This window comes from Conger conger, chromosome 3 (genome assembly GCF_963514075.1).
Source record: "Conger conger chromosome 3, fConCon1.1, whole genome shotgun sequence".
Classification (NCBI taxonomy): Eukaryota; Metazoa; Chordata; class Actinopteri; order Anguilliformes; family Congridae; genus Conger; species Conger conger.
Window position 1 is genome coordinate 49,316,898 of NC_083762.1, and position 24,368 is coordinate 49,341,265.

At 42.3% G+C, this 24,368-nt stretch overlaps 1 protein-coding gene across 1 annotated transcript; it reads left to right on the top strand.

Annotated features, from left to right (window-relative positions):
- The first annotated feature begins 13,104 nt into the window (after nt 1-13,104).
- On the top strand, nt 13,105-21,224 carry atp5f1b (ATP synthase F1 subunit beta). Its single transcript, XM_061234708.1, has 10 exons — nt 13,105-13,263; nt 15,057-15,239; nt 15,368-15,542; nt 16,945-17,066; nt 17,241-17,425; nt 18,255-18,413; nt 19,624-19,746; nt 19,825-20,037; nt 20,198-20,399; nt 20,544-21,224. Exons 1-10 carry the CDS (start codon nt 13,158-13,160, stop codon nt 20,639-20,641), a joined length of 1,566 nt encoding a protein of 521 aa, XP_061090692.1. The 5' UTR covers nt 13,105-13,157; the 3' UTR covers nt 20,642-21,224.
- Nucleotides 21,225-24,368: the final 3,144 nt, after the last annotated feature.

The following is a 24,368-nucleotide window of genomic DNA, read 5'->3' on the forward strand; positions in this document are numbered from 1 at the left end:
TTTGTTACTGTTTTCACAAAGTAATATGTTTGTAAGCAGGTCAGGCTCTCTGGCCTGGTGTCTCTCAATGCAATCACACACTTGTAGTCAGACAGCAGCCACTAAAGATTGAAAGTGCACTTCTTGGAAAGTTATAGGCTGTGATTTAAATGCAGGAAATGCAGTGTTAGCTCTGAAAATGTAACCATAATGTCTGTGAGAGCGCAGCCTAATTGTCTTATCTGTACAGGGCAACACAGTACATTTGCCAATATCATTTACATTAACCTGACACCCTTGACAGCATATTGCATCCTGTGAAACGTTCGTTCTTTGCCAAAAAATACACTAGTCATATCAACATGTTTGGAAGCCGACATCACCATGGTCATGGATAAAGGGAAATAAATGAAACATTGAAAAGTAAGTTCGCATTTTGAAAAGCAGGGCAACTTAGAACGTAGGCTATGAAAAGTTTAGAAAACTAAATAAATAATTTTAATTGTTTTTTTCAATGCAATGTTTCCAGTAATCTAAGGGCTATATATTTACTTGATGTATAAAGAGACAATTAGGCTGTACCAATTAGGAGACATTATGGTTAAATTTTCACAGTATAAAAAAAAGCATTTGCAGTGCTTAATGCCATAAAACGTTTTATATTTAAGTAATATGTTTGTGCGCCTGGTGAATGTTTAGGGTTCCGTTTGTTTGACTCTCTCACCTAGCGTGCCTAGTGCTGCCCCCTTCCCCTTCATGTCCTTCACCAGTGACAGTGATTTTAGTGACCTACACAGTGGCCAATAGCTACTTATCTGGCCAGCACTTGTGTGAAGGCCGATAGGCTTACTGAAATGCTAATGAGACAAGGGCAATTGAACGGCCATACATTCATATTTCAGGCGCGGTGAGCCGTAGAGCAACTGCTGAGCCAGTGAACGAGAAGTGACCGAAAGGAGCCATTGAATGAGTGAGCCAAAAGAGCCATTGAATGACTCAATGACCGAGAAGCCAGATAGCAAGAAGAGAGCCAGAGCTGCTAAATGACAGAGCCATGAGCTGGTGTTGAACTGAAAGTGCGGCAAGCACATTTCATTAGGAGAGTCTGTTCTGGCTCCATGGTGGTGGAAAGAACCCCCCCCCCCGTGGAGTTCAGAACAGCAGAATCCCTCTTTGCACTTTGTTGTACGGAGTCCTAGCATGACAACATAGATACAAGTTGAACCCTTAAAGAATACACCAACTTGAATACATCAACTATACATCAACTAGCATACCATGGTTGGCAGCTAGGATACCCCAAGTACAACAATAACTATATTTAAGTGCTTGTATAATCTATGGCATACACAAGGCTAATCATGGTGGTGAAGTAGGGAGGGAAAGGTGCAGCCTGAAGAGATGAGTTTTCAGTCTGTGCTTGAAAATAATCTAATGACATTCGCAGGAAGGTCATTCCACCACCGTAGGGCCAGAACAGACGGAAGTTGTGACCTATAAGTGCTGGGGCAGCGAGGGGGAGGTGCCAGGCATCCCGAAGTAGCAGAATGGAGGGGTCTGGCTGGTGTATAGGTTCTGATAAGTAATTGAATACAGTGGTGTGAAAAAGTGTTTGCCCCCTTCCTGATTTCTTATTTTTTTGCATGTTTGTCACACTTAAATGTTTCAGATCATCAAACAAATTTAAATATTAGTCAAAGACAACACAAGTAAACACAAAATGCTGTTTTTAAATGAAGGTTTTTATTATTAAGGGAGAAAACATGGCCCTGTGTGAAAAAGTGATTGCCCCCCCTGTTAAAACATAACTTAACTGTGGTTTATCAAACCTGAGTTCAATTTCTCTAGCCACACCCAGGCCTGATTACAGCCATACCTGTTCTGAATCAAGAAATCACTTAAATAGGACCTGCCTGACAAAGTGAAGTAGACCAAATGATCCTCAAAAGCCAGACATCATGTCGAGATCTAAAGAAATTCAGGAACAAATGAGAAAGAAAGTCATTGAGATCTATCAGTCTGGAAAAGGTTATAAAGCCATTTCTAAAGCTTTGGGACTCCAGCGAACCACAGTGAGAGCCATTATCCACAAATGGCGAAAACATGGAACAGTGGTGAACCTCCCCAGGAGTGGCCTGCCGACCAAAATTACCCCAAGAGCGCAGCGACGACTCATCCAAGAGGTCACAAAAGACCCCACAACAACATCCAAAGAACTGCAGGCCTCACTTGCCTCAGTTAAGGTCAGTGTTCATGACTCCACCATAAGAAAGAGACTGGGCAAAAATGGCCTGCATGGCAGAGTTCCAAGACGAAAACCACTGCTGAGCAAAAAGAACATTAAGGCTCGTCTCAATTTTGCCAGAAAACATCTTGATGATCCCCAAGACTTTTGGGAAAATACTCTGTGGTCTGACGAGACAAAAGTTGAACTTTTTGGAAGGTGTGTGTCCCATTACATCTGGCGTAAAAGTAACACCGCATTTCAGAAAAAGAACATCATACCAACAGTAAAATATGGTGGTGGTAGTGTGATGGTCTGGGGCTGTTTTGCTGCTTCAGGACCTGGAAGACTTGCTGTGATAAATGGAACCATGAATTCTGCTGTCTACCAAAAAATACTGAAGGAGAATGTCCGGCCATCTGTTTGTGACCTCAAGCTGAAACGAACTTGGGTTCTGCAGCAGGACAATGATCCAAAACACACCAGCAAGTCCACCTCTGAATGGCTGAAGAAAAACAAAATGAAGACTTTGGAGTGGCCTAGTCAAAGTCCTGACCTGAATCCTATTGAGATGCTGTGGCATGACCTTAAAAAGGCGGTTCATGCTCGAAAACCCTCCAATGTGGCTGAATTACAACAATTCTGCAAAGATGAGTGGGCCAAAATTCCTCCACAGCGCTGTAAGAGACTCATTGCAAGTTATCGCAAACGCTTGATTGCAGTTGTTGCTGCTAAGGGTGGCCCAACCTGTTATTAGCTTTAGGGGGCAATCACTTTTTCACACAGGGCCATGTAGGTTTGGATTTTTTTTCTCCCTTAATAATAAAAACCTTTATGTTTACTTGTGTTGTCTTTGACTAATATTTAAATTTGTTTGATGATCTGAAACATTTAAGTGTGACAAACATGCAAAAAAGTAAGAAATCAGGAAGGGGGCAAACACTTTTTCACACCACTGTATATGCAGAGGCTGATCCCTTAACTGCCTGGTATGCGAGCAGCAACGTTTTGATGTGAGCCATAACAGCCAGCCAGTGGAGGTCGCTGATCAGGGGGGTGACGTGTGAATGTCTGGGGAAACTGAATACCAGACAAGCTGCGGCATACTGGATCAATTGTAGGGGTCTGGAAGGCCAGCCAGCAGAGAACTACAGTAGTCCAGGCAGGACAGGACCATTGCTTGAATGAGGAGCTGAGTGGAGTAGGTAGTGAGGAAGGGTCGGATTCTCTGGGTGTTGTACATGAAGAACCTGCATGCCCGGGTCACCACAGCGATGTTCCCGGACAAGGACACCCTGTTGTCCATCACCACTCCAAGGTTTCTTGCAATAGGGGATGAGGTCACTGTGGTATCCCCCAGTGAGATGGAAAAAGGGAAGGGAGAGGTTAGAGCAGGGATGAAGATTACCTGCTTTAGATGGTGGTTGCCCATCCAGCTCTGGATGTCTCTCAGTCAGGCGGAGATACGGGTAGAGACCTGTGTGTCTGATGGGGGGAAGGAGAGAAAGAGTTGGGTGTCATCGGAATAACAATGATATGAGATGCCATGAGCAGAGATAACAGGGCCAAGGGATCTTGTGTAAATGGAGAAGAGGAGGGGTCCGAGGACTGAGCCCTGGGGGACTCCTGTAACAAGGGGGCGAGGGCTTGACACTCTTCCAGCCCAGGTCACCTGGGAGGACCGGCCAGAGAGATAAGATTTAATCCAGTCTAAGTCTGTGTCACAGATCCCTGTAGATGCCAGCGAGGATAGGAGAATGGAGTGGTTGACCGTGTCACAGGCTGCAGAGAAGGGACTCATTGACGGAGAGGAGTGCGGTCTCCATCGAGTGGCCAGGTCTGAAGCCGGACTGGTGGGGGTCCAGCAGGTTATTCTGTGAGAGGAAGGAAAAGAGTTGGTTGGAGGCAGCTCGTTCAATGGATTTTTAATGGACGGTAGTTCTGAATGCAGGAGGGGCCCAGAGTGGGTTTCTTCAGGAGTGGGGTGATGTAGGCCCTCTTGAATGATGAGGGAAAGCAGCCAGAGGACAGAGAGGAGTTAACAAGGGAGGTGACAAACGGGAGGATGTCAGGCGTGATTGCCTGAAGGAGGTTTGAGGGGATGGAGTCCAGGGCACAAGTAGTAGGGCAGTGGAAGAGCAGGAGGTGAGACACATCAGCATCCAAAACTTATTTTGGTGCGGTGTAAACAATATACTAAATTAATGATACTAATAGTGCAAATGATTAATCAATTCCAGAAAACTGGAATTTGGAGTCACGAGTGGGCACCTTGCTTGGGGAGTAGCCTACACTATGAATGAACAATGAACTGAGGAACATACGAGTGACTCATGCACGTACTTTCCGGAAGGACTAGTGAACGAACGAGTGAGCCAAATGAACAAATATTTGAACAAAAGGCGGTTGAAATTGTACTTCCCTCTAGGGTCTTTCAGCGAACTTATCCCTGGTTATGGGTATGCACTTTGTTGTACGTCGCTCTGGATAAGAGCGTCTGCCAAATGCCAATAATGTAATGTAATGTAATGTAACAAACAGAGCCAAAAGATCCGGCACACCGAACGGCTCACCAAGATTCCACTCACTGAACATTCCCATCACTAATGCAATAAATACAATGTTGTAAGGTTTGGGAATGCTGTATTCATGCCATTAGCAACAAGGCTAAAACCTGACCAGTTGCCAACTCATCATTTTGTTCCTAAAGTAAACTTCTATATATGTACCGAAAGAAGAAGTATTCATCATGCACATCTGATGCACAGGCATCACCATAATAAACTGCTAGCTCGGTTATATAGACATTCTATCTTCCTATGTGGACGTTTGACTGGCATCTGATAACAGATAAATAAATAAAAAACATGAATAATATGTTCATATTAGGCTATCACTGTTAAAAGACTTGTCAATTACGTGAAACCCCGTGCAGTGTCATAACAGGAGGCGGAATTAATAAAACATAGGCAAAATAGCCCAAAGTGTTGTATTATATCCAGAATGATGTGGTGGTATATATTTCAACAAGAAACGTTGCTATTATTATATACCTTGTGTATCAAAAAATATATATATTTCAGTTTATTTAGAACGGACAGACGCAGTTAGCTACCAGTATCAGCATATAACCGTATACAGTGATCATTACAGCTGTATATGTATATATATATGTAGGCTGTATATTATATTTTGGTGAAAGTAAATCTATTTTAAGAGATGTATTTTTCAACTGGTAGCCTACACATAATACAGAGAAATGTCTGAAATATAGCCATCCTCCTGTTTTTGTAGGGTGCCTTAGCAGTGGGTATAGCAGGTGACCTCTGCTGGTCACTTGAGGTAGCTGGAACAAGTTTCCACATAGCCAAGTGATACAAAACTAAACTATATCTTAAATAATAATAATAATAGTTAACATATATTACTACTACCCTAGGCTACATATCACAACAACTAGTTCACGTTAACTTAATCTGAAGTTATAGGTCACCAATAGCCTATGTGCTTACGTTCTCCCTAACAACACATTGCATAGACTTATTTACACTTCACTTCTGGTTCACCCCCGCTGTCTGTCCACTGTTCTCCATTCTTCAATTCAAAAAGAAAAATGATAAAAGAATTTCCCAAAAACTGAATTTGGTTTTTCGTTTTTTTATTCTGACAACAAAAATTAAAAAACGACTCTGTTTTCCGATTTTGGATTTGAAACAAATTTACAGATTTACCGTTTTACAAATGAACTACAGAAAATCTGATGATACCTATACCGACCAATTTCCTATTCCTGTAGAACTTGAAAGAGACTCTTGGTAGATAAAAATGAGTTTTAATCAAATTATCAGGCTCTCATTAAACAAGATTACATAATTGAAGAATCACTTTATGATCAAAATGGTTATGTCATAGAGTATAATAAGTGCTACATCTACAGTTAAGTTTATAATTGTTTCAATAAAGGCTGTATTCTGATAAAGATTGTATAGTCTCATAAGATACAGTCTCACGTCTCAATTAAGAAATTCCCCTCTCCTCGCCAAATCTTAATATAATCTCCAGCCCTTCTTGAGCTGTCTCCTCTACTTCCTCCCCTATTATTACATCCACTACTCCTGACTTTCTTTGCACTGGTCGGGGCGATATTATTTCCTCTTTTCTCCATCATTCTCTCATTACAGTCTCCCAGCTTGTGCCATCAAGTCCCTCCAAGACCCTCCAGCTTGTCCAGATTGCTGCAGCCTGCCTGATCACCGATCAGCCCAGGTCGGCTCATCTCACCCCACTCCTCATTGGCCTCCACTGGCTTCCTATTGCCGCATGCATCCGCTTCAAGGCCCTAGTGTTGGCATTTCAGGCTGCTAAGGGGACTGCCCCACCTTACATCCAATCCTTAATCACTCCCTACTCCCCAGCAAGACCACTGCCAGCTCTGGTCGCCTTATGGTTCCCTCACTACGAGCACCTGGTGGTCGAGCTGCATGTTCACGCCTGTTTTCCTTTCTGGTTCCTCAGTGGTGGAATGACTTGCCTACGACTGTCAGGACAGCAGAATCCCTCCCCCTATTTAGACTAAAAACACACCTTTTCAAACTGTACCTTAGTCCTCCCTCCTGATCCCCCCCTCCCCTTTTCCGATGTCCCTCTTGTCTAACCCAAAAAAAAAATGCTGCACTTACGATGACTCCATTTTTTGTTTAGAACAGCACTTCATGTGTATTTTACTAGTTATGGATGTGATGCTTCAACTTGTGGAAGAACCTATGCACTTGTAAATCGCTTTGGATTAAAAGCGTCTGCCAAATGACTAAAATGTAAATCTAATTACCTTGGCTTATCTGCATACTATCATCACTGTCAACTATGTCAGAATATCCCCCACTCTGGCCTGTTAACAACACAGTTGCGCCTACACGCCAGTTTTCTTCAGCTCATTGGGTTTCCCCATTATTGTTACTTCTCCTCGTCTCTGACCTCCAACTGAGAAAAATGTGCCTATTTCCCAGGATAATCTGTCAGATTTCGCTGATTGTTTTGTTGCAAATGTTTAACCATATATTCGCACAAAACCAACGAGGCTGTTGTTTGTCGTTCCGCTTCTCACACGCGGATGCTACTATCTGTCGTTGCTTAGGTACAATAGGTAATTTCGGACTCCTAACGGTCAAGAGAGGAATTGCAGCAACAAATTGCAGCTAAACACGGATGATTGAACACGTAAAGAGATACAGGGAACATGTAGCTGCCCAACACTTGTGCGATCGCTAGAATGTTTGTATTGCCTCAGGTGGATATTTGTAACTTCGCTTGTCTGGAGTGCAATTTGGGCAGCGACAGGAACAATCAGAATAAGCCCCCACCCCATTGGTTGTGGCAGTCAGAACCAATTTTCAACCAATGAGCTTGAATTATTGTACAGCTGTAGCCTACAATGTTTTGGTACAAAGTGACGGCTGTCAACTTGTCGTGTCTAGGAAACGACAGAGTCCAAATCTTCAATTTGTCGAAAAACATCTTCGCGAGGGAAAAGACGACACCAGGCAGCAAGATCTTCAGGAAAATCAGACTTTATTAGCAGACGTGCATAAAGCCGGATCAGCTCTCCAGAACTGAACCCCGACTGGCATTTGTACACCCATTTTATACACAGTTACTCCACCTACAACTCCTCCTCAAACCTCATTCTGGCAAATCACCCACACATTTCTTATCGTAACTCCTCCCAACGCTCCTCCCACAACGTCATTGTGGCAAATTGCCAACGGTCCTTATGCTCTGCCAACTCTGTACAAAGTTCAGGGCATTCTGCCAACTACGTGTCCTCACTTCACCCCGCACCTGCTCTTGGCAAACTACCAGACCTCATAAAGTTCTGGATGCCCTCCCTCTAACACGTCATCCATACACGTCACTCTGTATCTTTCACTTTTATAAGACGAACTAAGCAGCAGTAATCATTGAAAATATACAGACAAACTAAACATTTCATTAATATTCACTTCTAATATACTTTTCTAATCTACAGACATACTAAACATTTGATTAATTATTCTCTTCTAAGGGAGTAAATGTAAGTAGCATTCTTTGCTCTCATTTCGACAGTTTTCACTGTGGTTTCTTGCGTTTTCATAAGCTCAGCTATAATTAATGTTCTAGGTCAAATAGATACACTCCTGGCATAAAACATCGAGAGTCCTGGAGAAATCAGCTGTACAGTCATATCTCACTCTGCCCGTGTCCTTGACAGTTTGGTCTACACAGTTCAAGACGGGGCCCCCCCCTGCCAGCTGGCTGGGCTCACCGTGTAATCCTACCACAATTTAGCAGTTAATCAGTTTGAAACTATACAGAGTACATATCATACTTTAATACAGATATATTGATAAACTTTTAGCACACATCGTCGAGAGTTTTGGAGGAACCAGCCTGCTCACTAAGGTGGAGTCTGATTTTGACTTGTGATTGGTTATCATGCTTTTAGGAGGGAGATCTTTCGTTCTGTGAATTTTCCCCTACATTCCCCCCTTTCGGGGTCAAAACCTATGGCCCCGAATATCTCCCTTGGCCAATGCACCATACTAAGTTGGGTTCCTGCACATCCCCTGCTGCTATAGCAGCATCCAATTGCCTCAGACTCAATATAACAGCGTTTCCATGGTTCCTCCAACACTCTCTGCACAAGTGCATCCCGCGTAATTTGACTGGCCATAGCCGTATCACAGCTGTATGTATTATCCTAAGTGACTCAACTATTAAAATTATCACACACTTCTTTTAATTTTGTTAACATGTTGATTCGTAGCACGAGGAATTGCCATAGTCCATGTAACAGGTGGGCTCCTGGATCCAACCAGTGGATGTGGTCTGCACGTCCCTCCACTGGTGAGCTGGCTTGATCTTCCAACCAGTGGATGTGGTCTGCACGTCCCTCCACTGGTGAGCCGGCTTGCAATTCTCGTACTGGGTCCGCTGGGGCACTGTTGGTGCTTCTGGCACTCCCAGCTGTAAGCGGGAATAAAGTGACCCTAAAAAACCAAAACCAAAATAACAACATACAACCCAGAAAAAACACTAGGCACGGAAATAAAGAACCATGAGACGCAGCTCAGGAAAAAACACAAACCAAAATACAAATACCGGGGACAACGTCCCTCACCCACAAGCTCACACGAGCAAGAAAATAAAAAGAGACAAAGAACCTTTAGGAAGGCGTCTGGCTCTATGTGTTACTACTCTGTCTAAGTTCACCAAGTTTACTTTTATTTTTACTTTGATTATCTACTCCAATTAGAATCAGATAAATACCAGCTATCATAAATACTACCCCTACCAGCATCATCAAAATTGCGCTGACTCTGCTGCCCTTTCCACTGATTGGTTTGCCCACCATTCCCTGGCCCTCCCTTCATTTGGTTCCCACCCATTTGTAGTTCCCCCCCTTGTATATTACCTTGCATGGCCACTGGGTGAGGGATGCCGGAGAAGTTGTAGACCACCGCTGGCCGGGGCGCCATTGGGCTGCTCCATGGTTCAGGTGTGGGGGGTGCTTTTGTTCTTTGGCTTCCAGCTCCTTCAGCTGCACAGTAGTTTTCTTTGAATGTCTTTAGCTTGATCTTCCAGCTTTTTTCCTCTTCTCGCTGTCTCTACAGCGTGCGCCACATGATCCACAAACTCCCTGTGTGTCATGGTGTTCATTCCCACCACCTCATCGAGGCGGCACCGCACTCCTGGTGACATCCCCTCCCGTATGGCTTTACGGCATTATGGGATCTGTTTGTGCGTCCCTTTCGGTTATCAGCCTCCACCTGCGCAGCACGTACATTGTCAAATGGCCCACTGTCCACTGCTGTAGGTTTGCATCTGGGCTCTGACAACGCCAGCCTGCTCGAATATGTCCAGCATTGTTTCCATCCCCACAACCTTCCCCAGGAGAGCCTTCAGGCCCCCGACAGCCAAGATTCAGCCGCTCATCTCCTTCTCCAGCACCCTGAACCAGTGGCTCACTCCATTCTGTAACTCAGGGAGATTTGTTATTACATGTTGCATGCCCTGAGTGGACCAGGGAATGTATCGAGGTACAGCAACCCTAATTAATAATGGCCCTACTATTTTGGGGAGCTCCTCCTTATCGCAAAACCGTATGGGTTTCTGTGTTGTTCTTGTTTTATTTAAAAAAAATTATAGTTCTGTATCACCCAGCTAAGTCCCTCTGCACCTGTTTTGACCCCCCTTCTCCACACTCCTCTTTCCCAAGGCCACACGTCATACGGAGGCGGAGTCGCCTCTTCGCTTCAGTTTCTACCCGCCGCCATTACGCTCTCCTTCTCCTCTGCATATTTTTCTTATCAAACGGCCATTTTGCCACCATTTTCTTAGTTCTTTTTTTGTTTCCACTTATCGGAGATAGTTTCTATCTCCTGTATACATTTAAGATACACCCCCGCTATTATCTCAATCGCAGTTTTCTTTCCCTTTTTCATTTTCATATACTGCCCGTAATACTTTTATATTATTATCTATTTATTTATATTTTTTCCGCCTATTATTATCTATATTATTATGTCTTTAACCTTTATTTTCCCTATTATTATCTATATTATTATATATTTTATCTTTATTTTTCCGCCAGAGCCTGTATTTTCTCCCGTTAATACTTTTATTCACTCTTTGCGTTTATCTTACACATACATAAATAACGATTTTTACCTCCGTTGTCTCAATACAACGGTATATCCGCACACGCACAAGCATTCTAAGCCTCAGCACAGCGTTATTTTTACCTTTGTTGCCTCAATACAACATTATATTCGCACAAGCCTTCGAAGCATCAGCACAGCGTAACAGTATTTTCTCTTACATCACAGCAATTTTTCTCTTACATCACACCTTGAGGTAACTACCTAGATATAGCTTGCAGGATCCCCTTTTTGGGTTTCTTTCCTTCCAAGTCTCTGGCACCTCTTATCACATAACTTAAAATCGTTAGCAGCAACAATATAACTTCAGTCCGCAGTATCAATATACTTTTTAGACTTAATACAAGTTCTGCTAAAAAAACATTTTCCAACACAATTAATAAATTCCCACACCGTTTACTCACAATTCACCTCGCGCACGTTTCCTGAAAAGTTTGCTACGTTTGTCCCCTTAATTTAGTTGCCGGGTTAATTATACGAGAGAATGTTGCCTCCGGCGTCCGGGAGAGGAGATCAGAGTCCTTGAATACTTTCATTCCCTGATAAGCTGCAGCTGCAGCCTATCAAAAAGTACTCTCCGCCCTGGTCTCCAGTCGCCGGGAGCTTCTCTCTTTCGTATCCCGGACGAGCCCCCAAATGTCGTGTCTAGGAAACGACAGAGTCCAAATCTTCAATTTGTCGAAAAACATCTTTGCGAGGGAAAAGACGACACCAGGCAGCAAGATCTTCAGGAAAATCAGACTTTATTAGCAGACGTGCATAAAGCCGGATCAGCTCTCCAGAACTGAACCCCGACTGGCATTTGTACACCCATTTTATACACAGTTACTCCACCTACAACTCCTCCTCAAACCTCATTCTGGCAAATCACCCACACTTTTCTTATCGTAACTCCTCCCAACGCTCCTCCCACAACGTCATTGTGGCAAATTGCCAACGGTCCTTATGCTCTGCCAACTCTGTACAAAGTTCAGGGCATTCTGCCAACTACGTGTCCTCACTTCACCCCGCACCTGCTCTTGGCAAACTACCAGACCTCATAAAGTTCTGGATGCCCTCCCTCTAACACGTCATCCATACACGTCACTCTGTATCTTTCACTTTTATAAGACGAACTAAGCAGCAGTAATCATTGAAAATATACAGACAAACTAAACATTTCATTAATATTCACTTCTAATATACTTTTCTAATCTACAGACATACTAAACATTTGATTAATTATTCTCTTCTAAGGGAGTAAATGTAAGTAGCATTCTTTGCTCTCATTTCGACAGTTTTCACTGTGGTTTCTTGCGTTTTCATAAGCTCAGCTATAATTAATGTTCTAGGTCAAATAGATACACTCCTGGCATAAAACATCGAGAGTCCTGGAGAAATCAGCTGTACAGTCATATCTCACTCTGCCCGTGTCCTTGACAGTTTGGTCTACACAGTTCAAGATGGGGCCCCCCCCTGCCAGCTGGCTGGGCTCACCATGTAATCCTACCACAATTTAGCAGTTAATCAGTTTGAAACTATACAGAGTACATATCATACTTTAATACAGATATATTGATAAACTTTTAGCACACATCGTCGAGAGTTTTGGAGGAACCAGCCTGCTCACTAAGGTGGAGTCTGATTTTGACTTGTGATTGGTTATCATGCTTTTAGGAGGGAGATCTTTCGTTCTGTGAATTTTCCCCTACAAACTGTATATTTTGAAACCCGAATTTAAGAACTATAAACATAGGCAGAGAGTGAGTCAACATATAAGTGAGCCTTTTTGCAATGATAGGAAGGGATTTACAATGGTATTGTAACAATGTTTTAACACAAAAATCTTACCTATTGTCCCTTTAAGTCCCTAATATGGCAGAGACGGGTACTTAAGTCTCGATCCCTGGCCCCCAGTTAGCTTCCATCGCATGTGCCGGCTATCGTAATTTACAAATCATAACATACAAATATGCTTTTACGTTAGGCTGGCTCGCTTTATTTAGCAAATATGCTTCATTACGAGCTAGGTGGATATCATAAATGAAATGTCATTTCCGTGCTAATTTCCTCAGAAGGATTTCTGTCACGACAGGAACGCTTCCATCCAGCCAGGGGCGCCTGACTCGCCAGGGACCCGTGTCTTATGAATCTGTAGTTGGGTGCTATCTGTGGTCTAATGACGAGGTAGTTTCCCACGCATGCTCATTTCGAATGAGTGCAACCTTACATAAGGCCGTGAGGACAAGCGTCTCTTTCCACCTTCAGCCATTTTAACCATGCTGGGAATAGTTGGACGTTCCTGCTCCGGGGCTCTGCAGGCTCTAAAGCCTGGAATCAACCCTCTGAAAGCGTTTACTAGCGCGCCAGCTGTTCTTCATCCACGTAAGTTCATAATTGGCGTATATTGTTTCGAATTAATTTGATCTTTTCCGCAATATTACATTAATTGTCTTAGGTATGGGGGGAATGATTTGCCGCATTTTCCCGAACAAGTAAACATTTATAAAGTCAAGATTTTGCATCCTGGAGTAACCTTTACTGGTATTCGAATGAACGTACCGGTTTACGAATATATTTCATTCGAGTTTGTGAACGTAGTTAATCATGAGCACCGATGACCTTTATTTGTTACGACTGGCTCTTGGGTAGGTTAAGCTGGCTACCTAGCCAAGTTGATGCTGCATGGGTGTCAACCTCTGGAGAGGGCAGCTCTTATTTTCACCCCTTTAGAACCATATAAATTTGTATATAACGGTATTTATTCCTAAAAAATATTCACCGCCGTAGTTTAGTTAAGTTTAATATCTCCTGTAAATTTTCGCTTGCTAATATAATAACCTTGTGTACTAGGCCTATGTACGCTGAATACGTATAAATTCAGCAACGTTTACACTGATCGTTCTTTGCCAATTTGCTTTTAGTTAGCTAGCTTCACAAGAACTTGTGTATTTTTCGTTGTAACTATTGATTGCTCCACTAGCAAAATGCATGTTTATTGGCACTTGTGTTGCAAATTGAACGAACGAATCTTTTTTTGAACGATTCATTTTTTATACTCTGTACGTTACGAACGTTGTATAACGTCCATTTCAGCTGCTGGACTGATTCAATTCGACACGATCTGAACTCCCTCCTCCGCAGGCCCCATTGGTCCGCGCCCTGCCCTGACTCGTTCATGTTCCCTATGCTCCATATTAATAGCCTAATGACAAGTGCAAGCATCAGGCTCCCATTATGAATCGCTAGGTTATACAAACCGAATGTTTCGTATTTGTAAAGTATGTGTGTATTCATTTATATTGGGATGCCATCGGGAAACATGATGGGAACCTATGCGTTTCATCTTGGCCTATTTGAATATAATCTGGCTTCAACAAAGGTAATTGGGACAAGGAATTAATCTAAAACTGGAATTCAGTGTATAGAATTCATAAACTGAAATAAACCTTTTAATAATGCAATTAAACAAATGCAATAAATGAAATAGTTTAATGTTTAATTTCATTTGTAGCCATTTACTTGTAGCGTATAGCTATAAGCTATAATTTTCCTGCAGACCCTACGTAGTAAAGCAGACTATGGCTTTTCTTATTCCTGTCCATTACATCACCCGGATTTCCAATTAAGGGCACAAGTTTCTAGTTTTCCCGGTGGGCTATATAGTTTGGGTGATGTAAACATTTTAGCCTGACCTTGATCTAAGCGGGTTTATGTGTGGCAATTTAGTTTAGTGGTTAAGGTACGTGACTGGGACACGCAAGGTTGGTGTTCGATCCCCAGTATAGCCACAATAAGATCCGCAGCTGTTGGGCCCTTGGAAGGCCCTTGAATCCTGCATTGCTCCAGGGGAGGATTGTGTCCTGTTTAGTCTAATCAGCTGTACTGTACACCAAATGCCATTAATTTAATGTATGGTCGTAGTCATGCCTTTTGGCACAGAAGTGTAACTGGACCCTCACTTGGGCATTTCCATTTCAATAGGCACCACTTACTTGCTCCAGAAGATGTAGGAATGTTGACACCTGTAGGTACCTGTTTGAATGACTTTGTACCTAATGGTTTTCATGATCATGTATATCTTAACCGGTATATTCTATAGGTCCTGGAACATTGTGACATTTTTGTTCCTGTCATGTAATTGCAAAAAGTGACATCCAATGTATTTTCTTTTACAGGCAGGACCTATGCTGCAGCAGCTGCCCCCTCAGCCAAGGCTGCCACTGCCTCTGGTCGTATTGTAGCGGTCATTGGTGCTGTTGTGGATGTTCAGTTTGATGAAGGTCTTCCTCCCATTCTCAATGCTCTGGAAGTTGCAGGGCGTGAGACCAGACTTGTGCTGGAGGTTGCACAGCACCTTGGTAAATGTCTGAGCATTACATTTAAATGTTTTTTCCACTCCCTGATATGTGTTTTGGTTGTGGGGATGGAGTCTGTTTTGTGGATAGAAAAGTGCAGTGCCTTGAAAGTTGTTGTGTCTCCTCACCAGGGGAGAACACTGTGCGTACCATTGCCATGGATGGTACTGAGGGTCTTGTTCGTGGACAGCAGGTCCTGGATACTGGTGCACCCATCCGTATTCCTGTGGGCCCAGAGACCTTGGGCAGGATCATGAATGTCATTGGAGAGCCCATTGATGAGAGGGGACCGATAACCACCAAACAGTATGTGAATACCTGTGTGAGAAGCAGACTGTCTGAGATTGAACTTAGTTTTTCATGGCTTTCATTTTTAATGAAAGCATTTTTAAAAATCTGGATAACTTGTAAATTATGCTCTTAGGAAAAGTGTTAAAATTTTGCAACTCCATTGCTACTTACGGTAGCAAAATGAAGTGGCTGTTCACGGTCATTATGGCAAATGTATTAACCCCTTTGCACATGCCCCGTGGTTCTGGTGCCGTGAGACCGCTAAACTTGGACATTCAGTGCTCCTGCAACCAAACTGAGTGGAAGAGTGTCCCATATTCATTACTAAATGAAACATGAAAGGTAAATCAAATAGTTTTCTGAAGTTCCACCATTGTCCCCTAGTTCGGCCGGTTAACAAACAGCCCATGCCCAGTCTGATCAGCAACTAGCACGACCCTTTTGGCAATGGCGTCTATCTGGGAGCATTAACTCAATTATGTATATGAACATTTCAACACCAAAAATGAGTATTCCGTCATGGTAAAGTAAAGCCAAAAAAATATCCCAAAGGTATTTAAATATAGCGGTGAAATGCTGATCACTGAATGGCAAAATGAATGAGGCATTCTTCTGTATTCATACAAAATCATTCTGTTTATCTGCACCTATATTCTCTTACCATTCGTTTTTCCTCAATGTCCCTTTCATGATTCAGTGGTCATTGTCGTAAACAATCCAATGGATAAATATGGGATGGAGGAGAACTGCAAAATCAGGGGCGGCAAGGCCTCTGTGGCTGTGAGATTACCTTTTTAAAGGGACATTGAGGCCAAAGAGCAGGGCAAGATATGGTTCTCTACTGTTGCTTGTAGGGGTCTTTGTCTAGCGAGCCTTTTCACCTTTTCACCTGTCCTACATTAATGCAGGGAAGTCTGAATATTCTGCATCCCACAATGCCAAATATAAAGTTTTGGCAGTTTGCTTGTAACTGATCTTAAGTGTTGCCCCCCCTAAATTTTGGAAGGCTCTAGCACAAAAATGAAGCTCACATTTTCAGGAGTTTTATTCATCGTCTTTGCCTGCCACCACACAAATTGTAGAGATAAAAGCGAGTTGACTCTGAATAGCCAATATGTTATGTCCCTCTGTATCCGTGTCCATACTCAAATCTGGGTGTGGCTTCCGCTGGAAGTTGGTGGACTTCTGTCCAGTAGCAGTTTGATCAGTCCCGTCCCCGGGGGGGGGCGGCGGAGAGAGAGGAAATCATACAGTATTAAGATGATGAGGAAAGGCTAACTGCTTTAAGATGTCAAACTCTGAACGGGGCCAAATTGACTCCAAACATAATTGGAGGGTTGAACTGCACTCTGTCCTTTCCAACTTGGGATCCACAGTGTGTTCCAATGCGGTGTTTGAGGTGGTTTTGTTTTTTCAGAACTGCTCCCATCCATGCTGAGGCTCCTGAATTTACAGATATGAGTGTGGAACAGGAGATCTTGGTGACTGGCATCAAGGTGGTTGACCTACTTGCCCCATATGCCAAGGGTGGTAAGATTGGTAAGTGAAGACCTTACTGTTCATGTTTTTCTTGACTTTGGCTTGTAAGAAGTGCGTTTGTTTGAATGGTCAGGTAAAGAAACCGCCCTCTGTCCAAAGCCGAGAATGAATGCAATTCCATTCTGTCGGATGTTTGGTTAAGATTGTTGCTCTAACTGCAAAATGTTTTCTCAGGTCTTTTTGGTGGTGCGGGTGTGGGCAAGACTGTGCTCATCATGGAGCTGATTAACAATGTAGCCAAGGCTCATGGTGGTTACTCTGTGTTTGCTGGAGTGGGAGAGCGTACCCGTGAGGGAAATGACCTGTACCATGAAATGATCGAGTCTGGTGTCATCAATTTGAAGGATACCACATCGAAGGTGAATTGTCATTATTGCATGAGCATTTTGGTGCCCTTCATTTCAATTAATTTTACCCATCTTTATTGTTTTAACGTACAAAACTTCATCCCGATTGTAGTCAACATGCAATGTTGTGGGTTTATTTTCTATTTTCTTCTTTCCCCTTTCTCTAGTAGTGAAGCACTTGTCTCCCATTATGAATTTCTTTCACTTGGCCATTACGATTACTCACACATTGCAGTCTGATGAGAAAGGAAGTGGATTGTTCTGCCTGGGCACTATTGGGAAATTGCCCTGCTCTGCACTTCATCTCTAGATGCCTTTTGATTGGGTGGAATGACTGTTTTATGCAAAGTTGGAGGCTGTGATATAGCCCTGCCAGACGGTGGCTGTATTCCTCGATCAGATGCCATTCATAATATTATAATATACAATATGAGGCCTACACTGTCATTTTCATGAGTGATGCAGTTAGGAACGAGGCACTTTGCACTGAGTTCCGTTAGTTTCATTGAAGTACAGAAGAACACCCTTGAGTGCAACTGCAATTATACAACTTTTGAAGAGGTTATGTTTTGTTTTTTGGGTCATTCATTTTGATGGGCTATAATAATGAAAATGTAGGTTTGTTGCGTGTTTGTAAAGTGCAATAGTTATGTGAACGATATTTAAGTTTTTATATACTTAACCATCTAATGTTCGTAATGAATTAAGTATTGGAATGAAGCATATGACTGGTGCATTTTAAAATCGGTCCACATTGTTCCATCTAAAAAATGTCCATCCCCCGCCGCCTTTTGCCCTTTTGCCACTGCAAAATAATTTCACAACCTTTTGTCTGTTGCAGGTTGCATTGGTGTATGGTCAAATGAATGAGCCCCCAGGTGCCCGTGCAAGAGTTGCCTTGACTGGTCTTACTGTTGCTGAATACTTCCGTGATCAAGAGGGGCAGGATGTGCTTCTCTTCATCGACAACATCTTCAGGTTCACTCAGGCAGGTTCAGAGGTAAGCGGTGAAACCTTGCAATTAGATTGAAGTGGGTTTTTTTTTTCTTTAAAATTTTTTTTTTTTTTTTTCTTCCCTTTCTCCCTCTTCTATGATTGTCAAATGACAATTTGCAGTGTTAAATGAGTGCATCTGTTCAGTCTGCTACTGTTACAGGTCTCTCTACAATGATGTATTTTTATGTAACGGTAACATTGCATTGTATATGGCGCGGGACAATCGTGGTGGTGACATTAACGTGGTCCATTTCTCGCTGAAAGCAGGGAGTTTTCGCTTTCAATATCTGATGGATAAATGGCCTAATGATAATGTATTGCTTTTTATTTTTATGTACATACCGCATAGTGGAAAGTGATCAATATGCCTGTAGTTTGAATTCCATGTCAACAAACATGGATGAAGAAACCCCATACAATGAGCCATAAATGAACCTATGGCTACAGATTTAAAAACGCACCAATTCTTTAACTATAGTACTTTGCAAACACAGCAGGGAATTGAATGCTATTCTTAAAACAGTCTTGGTACAATCATGTTTAACCCTGATAAGACTTCCAGGTATTATGCATTCGCTTTGCTACCATCATGATTCTTCACCGGAAATCACAAACCTCAATTACTACTTTAGTTTCCCCAAGGCTTGCATTTTTCACATGTTAAAACGGTTATCCTGATACTATTATATTATATTGCCTATTTGCAAAGCTCTCCATTGTAGAACAATATGGAAATTGATATGGTTTGGCTATGTTCCTTAACTGTTCAGGACACCCCTGTCAAAGGTTGTAGCTGGTCAGATTTTTGAAAACATGAGCCTGAAATGAATTGTAGGAAAAAAATAAAATAAAATAAAAAAACTTCCACTAGTCTGTTCTTTCACAGGAACACAACTACAATTTAGGCACAGCAAAAATTGCTGAGTTGCGTTCTTGCCTACCCGTTTTCAGTGGTAACAATACAAGACTGACATTTTACTTGCGGAAAGAACATGAACATGAAAGGCTAACCTCAATTGTGATGAAGCTGTAGGAGTTTAATATTTTACTGAAATGAATTGTGCTTGTATTATTGCCATCACTTGGCTAATTCTTAATTGATGCTTATGTTAGTTACTTTGCCTATCCATTTGATTGAACGTGACTGAGGCGATACATGGGATTTTAGATCTTGCCCCAACTTTGACCTTTTGTTACCTGACATGCCCTTTTAGGTGTCTGCATTGCTGGGTCGTATACCGTCTGCTGTGGGTTATCAACCCACTCTAGCCACTGACATGGGTACCATGCAGGAGCGTATCACTACCACCAAGAAGGGATCAATCACCTCTGTGCAGGTGAGCAGGTTTGAGTGACATGAGACATGGTACTTTTATATTACAAGTGTATGAAGATGACATGCTTTTCTGTCAAAGGCTATTTATGTGCCTGCTGATGATTTGACTGACCCTGCTCCTGCCACCACCTTCGCTCACTTGGATGCCACTACTGTGCTGTCTCGTGCCATTGCTGAGCTGGGCATCTACCCTGCTGTGGACCCCCTTGATTCCACCTCCCGTATCATGGACCCAAACATCGTTGGAGCGGAGCACTATGATGTTGCCCGTGGAGTGCAGAAGATCCTGCAGGTACAAGGGGCATATGTTCAGATAGAATGGTAATTTAGAGGGGGCATGCATGTCTGCACATTTACATCTGTTTTTGCACATGATTTCATTTAAGGGGTCACATCATGGACTAAGTAGTCTTGTAGACTTAATTTAAAATCATCCAAAACTTTTTTTTCAGGACTACAAGTCTCTCCAGGATATTATTGCCATCTTGGGTATGGATGAGTTGTCAGAAGAAGACAAGCTGACTGTGGCTCGTGCCCGCAAGATACAGCGTTTCCTCTCCCAGCCCTTCCAGGTGGCTGAAGTCTTCACTGGCCATATGGGGAAACTGGTACCCCTCAAAGATACAATCAAAGGATTCCAGAGCATTTTGGGAGGTATGTGCTTGATTTATCTGCAATGCATGACTTGAAATGTAGGGAGACTCTGCATGTAGCCTTTGTCTAGGTCTGTTTACACATGCATTTTCTTCGCCACTTCTGAATTCTTCTGTGGTATCCTGAATTTAATTTATATTTCAGGCGAGTATGACACCTTGCCTGAACAGGCTTTCTATATGGTGGGCCCCATTGAAGAAGTCGTCCAGAAGGCTGAGAAACTTGCTGAAGAACATTCTTAGCTGATTTTGACAGTGTGAGGTGTCAATGTTCAGGGGGGGGGGCTTCTTGGTTTGAAAGTTGGTATTCAGAACTTAATGTCCTGTCACTCGAGTTCTATTTAATGTTCCTTCTAAAGTGAAATAAATGTCTGTCTTATCATTGTGCTTTTATTCCTGCTTTAAAAAAAAAGATTTAACTGGGCCATTGGCTACATTAATGTAGCCTACTTACGGAAAAGCCTGCTAACAAAACTGAATTACAGACATTGTGCCCAGAACTGTTATGTTTGAAATGCTAGCTATCGAGCTGTAATTATAGCTAGTCAGTTGGCAAGGTAGAATTGTTCTACTGTCTGGTAGCCTACTAGAAGCCTGTAAAATGCTGCGAAGAAAACAAAGTTGGTGTGCATGCGCATCTGTTCAGAAAGTAAATGATTGATTCAGGAATTCTCACGGCCGAGCCATAGAGTCCGGACCTTTTTATATTATCTGCAGGTGTGATGACTGAATTAAAGGTGTGATTAAATCTCGGTTTTCAGGATGCAAGATCACTGATTCGATCCCACCTTGATGCTTTTCATTAAAGTTTCATGTGTAGCATATAGTTTTCTTTTTGTGAGGGATTCATTATCTAATATGATTTTAAATGCTCCCTGCTACGATGGAATTATTTTCAGCGGGTGATGTTTATTTTCCATTTATGTATTTGATTCATTCTGAGAGGATAGCCTTACAAAAAAACAAAATGTATAGCCTACATGTCATATGGGCTGTCTCTCGGTCTCTCTCTCCTACGACATGCTGTAGATCATAATTTGTCAGATACATTTGATCAGTACATTCTAACTCATTGTCCAGGAAATAAGACACTTTGCAATTTGCTCACATTATTTTAGCAAATCTTGCAAAGAAAGAAGAATCACAATCACACAATGACAAGATAAAGGTAAGAAGATGACAATAACAAAGTAAAACGCAATGCATTACCTAAAACAAGAGCGTGTATCCGGCAAGACCTCGTTTAAAATAATTATCGAACCCTTCACGTTATTTCGGTGATCCAGTTTTATGATGTCCTGTATACGGTTCCACTTATGAAGAGCGTAATTAAGATGCTTTCCCCAGTTATGTACTCATAAGACTGGTATGAAGTAATGTAGCATGACCCTAACAGCGAGTAGGCTAAACTAACTGATCTGAACCATAAGACTGAAGCATTACACGCTTGCTTAAAAGTGCCCCGTAAATAAACAGCGTGGACCAATAATGTTACTCTTTTAAATCTACAATTTCGGAGACAATAGCTTGTGTATAGGCTAACGTTACGGGTAGGGCTTTTTTTAATCTAAAGTTTGCTCTAGAGTTGACTATAGTCGTCTTAAAAAAAAATAAGAAAGAAAAACGAAACTTCCGCCGTGGAAACACCTTTTTAAACTACAGGCACTCACGGTAAAAACTAATCGAAGGACCTCTCAAGTCGAATGTGCTGCGACCAAAACGAAGATCGCAATTTAGCTTGCAAGCACATCTGGGCGGAATGTAAACAGGTCGGGGCTTCTCACGGTAAGAATACATTTTATGACGCTAGCTAGTTAGCAAGGGTCAGTTCATGTCATTGTCCTGCTTGCTATAGGCTAATAGTAAAAATATTTTTCATTGCTTTTATAGCGAATGTCATCAACCGCCGTCTCCTGCTCGATATTCTTCCATTTTCTGTAGAATTCCTCCTCGGCGACAGACGTCTCAAACATCGTGACAAGTGACATTCGGATGCCGGGAGTTAAAAAATGTGGCTCTCGCAACCACACAGTTCTGTGCTCGCAACTGTTTGGATACTGTCTCAGTGCTGGGTGGGACTTCTAGTGACAACCCTTGCTTGATTTGTCAAGAGGTTTCCGTTCGTAAGCAGGCAGAAGTGCGAAAGCTTTCTCGATCAACAGAGCACAGATCTATTTCTGGTCACCGTAGCCGAAAACATAGACATTGTATACACAAATGCCGCATCAACCGAGTCCGCCCGCTGCTGCGATGCGAGAACCGTCCGCCATATTGGTCCGGGCAAGCCTGTCCTGTAAACACATACAAGTAAACGGGGAAGTTGCGGTCTTTCTGGATAAAAAGCACTATAAAGTACATAATACATAAAACAACATAACGGGACTGAGTCATCTCTTTGGAGATGAGTCGGGAAAATGAAGACAGGTGGTTTAGTTCCATCTCTGATCCTGACAAGCTGGCTGTATTCACTGCAGAGCACGGACTACTCACTGGCTGAAAAACCTTCCCTTCTTACAGCTACAGTAAATCCTCAAAGTGTCCGGGATTCTATTTGAAGCTGGGCCTTGGATAATAGCCGGGGGCGTGGTCGATTCGAACAAATAAAGGCCGGCCCCCAAATACAAGCCGGGGTAATATTGCCTACCAGTAGGGCTATCAGTCCATGAGCACTAGAATACATTGTTTCGATTTAACTCAATGAAATAAAAGAGCTCTTCTTAATATTTTATATTGTTGGTTGGTTTAATACTGTTGCCAATGAAAAGTCGTTGTCCTACACCATGGGTCTCCAACACGTTGCTCTCAAGTTACCAGTCGCTTGCCGCCCCCTTCTGAGTAGCTTGCCAAAGGCTGAAGCAGTATACATTTAAACACAATTGTTGCCGCGAGGCATTCCAGCCTATGAATTTAACAAAAAGTAAATCAGGCAAAATTAAAAATGAACTCAATTTAGGCTACTTGGCTACGCAATAATGTTTCCATGTATTTACAGCACAGAGCAGGTTCAATGAATGAATGAAAGCGGCTGCCTTGGCTCGCAATAAACAGACGGGTGGAAATCCTGACACTCTTTCAACTACATAAAACTTAACAGTAAACCATGAAATACCCCCCAAATTTCAGTGCCCATCAGTCCCAACATTTAGCAATAGAATCAAACAGTCCAAAAGTAAATTAAATCCCAAACCAAAGCGAAAATCTTTTGATAGCCTACCGGTATGCTGCTCCAAACGAAACGCATGTCTCACAATAAAACGCACTTTAGGAAAAAAAAAGATCCTTAACTTGCTGTTATCTACGCTAATTTGTTATTGTTCATGAAGGCGTGTCTGGCAAGTTGTTATTTTATGGATTCTGGACTTGCATGTGATTTATTGTGTTTGAGAATATTAGCAATAAACTAAGTCTGTTAAGACTGACACTATGACTTACCAAACGGTGTTCCTGATTAGCCTACACTAATTGATTTCTGAACGGTTACAGGAAGTGTTGAACAGTGTTGGCCCACTTTAAGTGTAGCCTTTTACTTTATTTCTAAGAATAAAATTCTACAACAGAAGCCAAATAAGAAATAAAGGCCTGCCTCGAATACAAGCCTGCCCCAAATAAAGGCCTGTGCGTTGTGCAGCCTAAGTAAATAAAAGACCCCTGGCCACAATTTGAGGATTCACGGTATTTCCCACTGCCTCCTCAACTCCTTCTGTTTGGGAAACCTTCAGTGTGAGAAAAAAGTTATCTAGCCAGCAAACTACAATCAGATTCATGACATGTCAGTCGCTCAGTCGAAACGATAAGCTTGTCATAAAAATCGGTTTGGAGAAAAGCGCCACAATAGATGAAAATATCGATATGGGCCCATAATCAATATTCTATAAATCAAATAAACTTACTTTTAAAAATGTACTTTTAGTTTATTTGTTTTCTAAAGTCTCAGCTTTCATACCTACACCTAGCGTTATCGCTATCGTTA

What these genes read in the sequence shown, in the direction of transcription:
- atp5f1b (XM_061234708.1), top strand. Translation starts at nt 13,158, where the DNA reads ATGCTGGGAATAGTTGGACGTTCCTGCTCCGGGGCTCTGCAGGCTCTA. An exon ending in GATCAATCACCTCTGTGCAG is followed by an intron (nt 19,747 to 19,824) that starts GTGAGCAGGTTT and finishes TTTCTGTCAAAG; the next exon opens with GCTATTTATGTGCCTGCTGA. An exon ending in GAGTGCAGAAGATCCTGCAG is followed by an intron (nt 20,038 to 20,197) that starts GTACAAGGGGCA and finishes CTTTTTTTTCAG; the next exon opens with GACTACAAGTCTCTCCAGGA.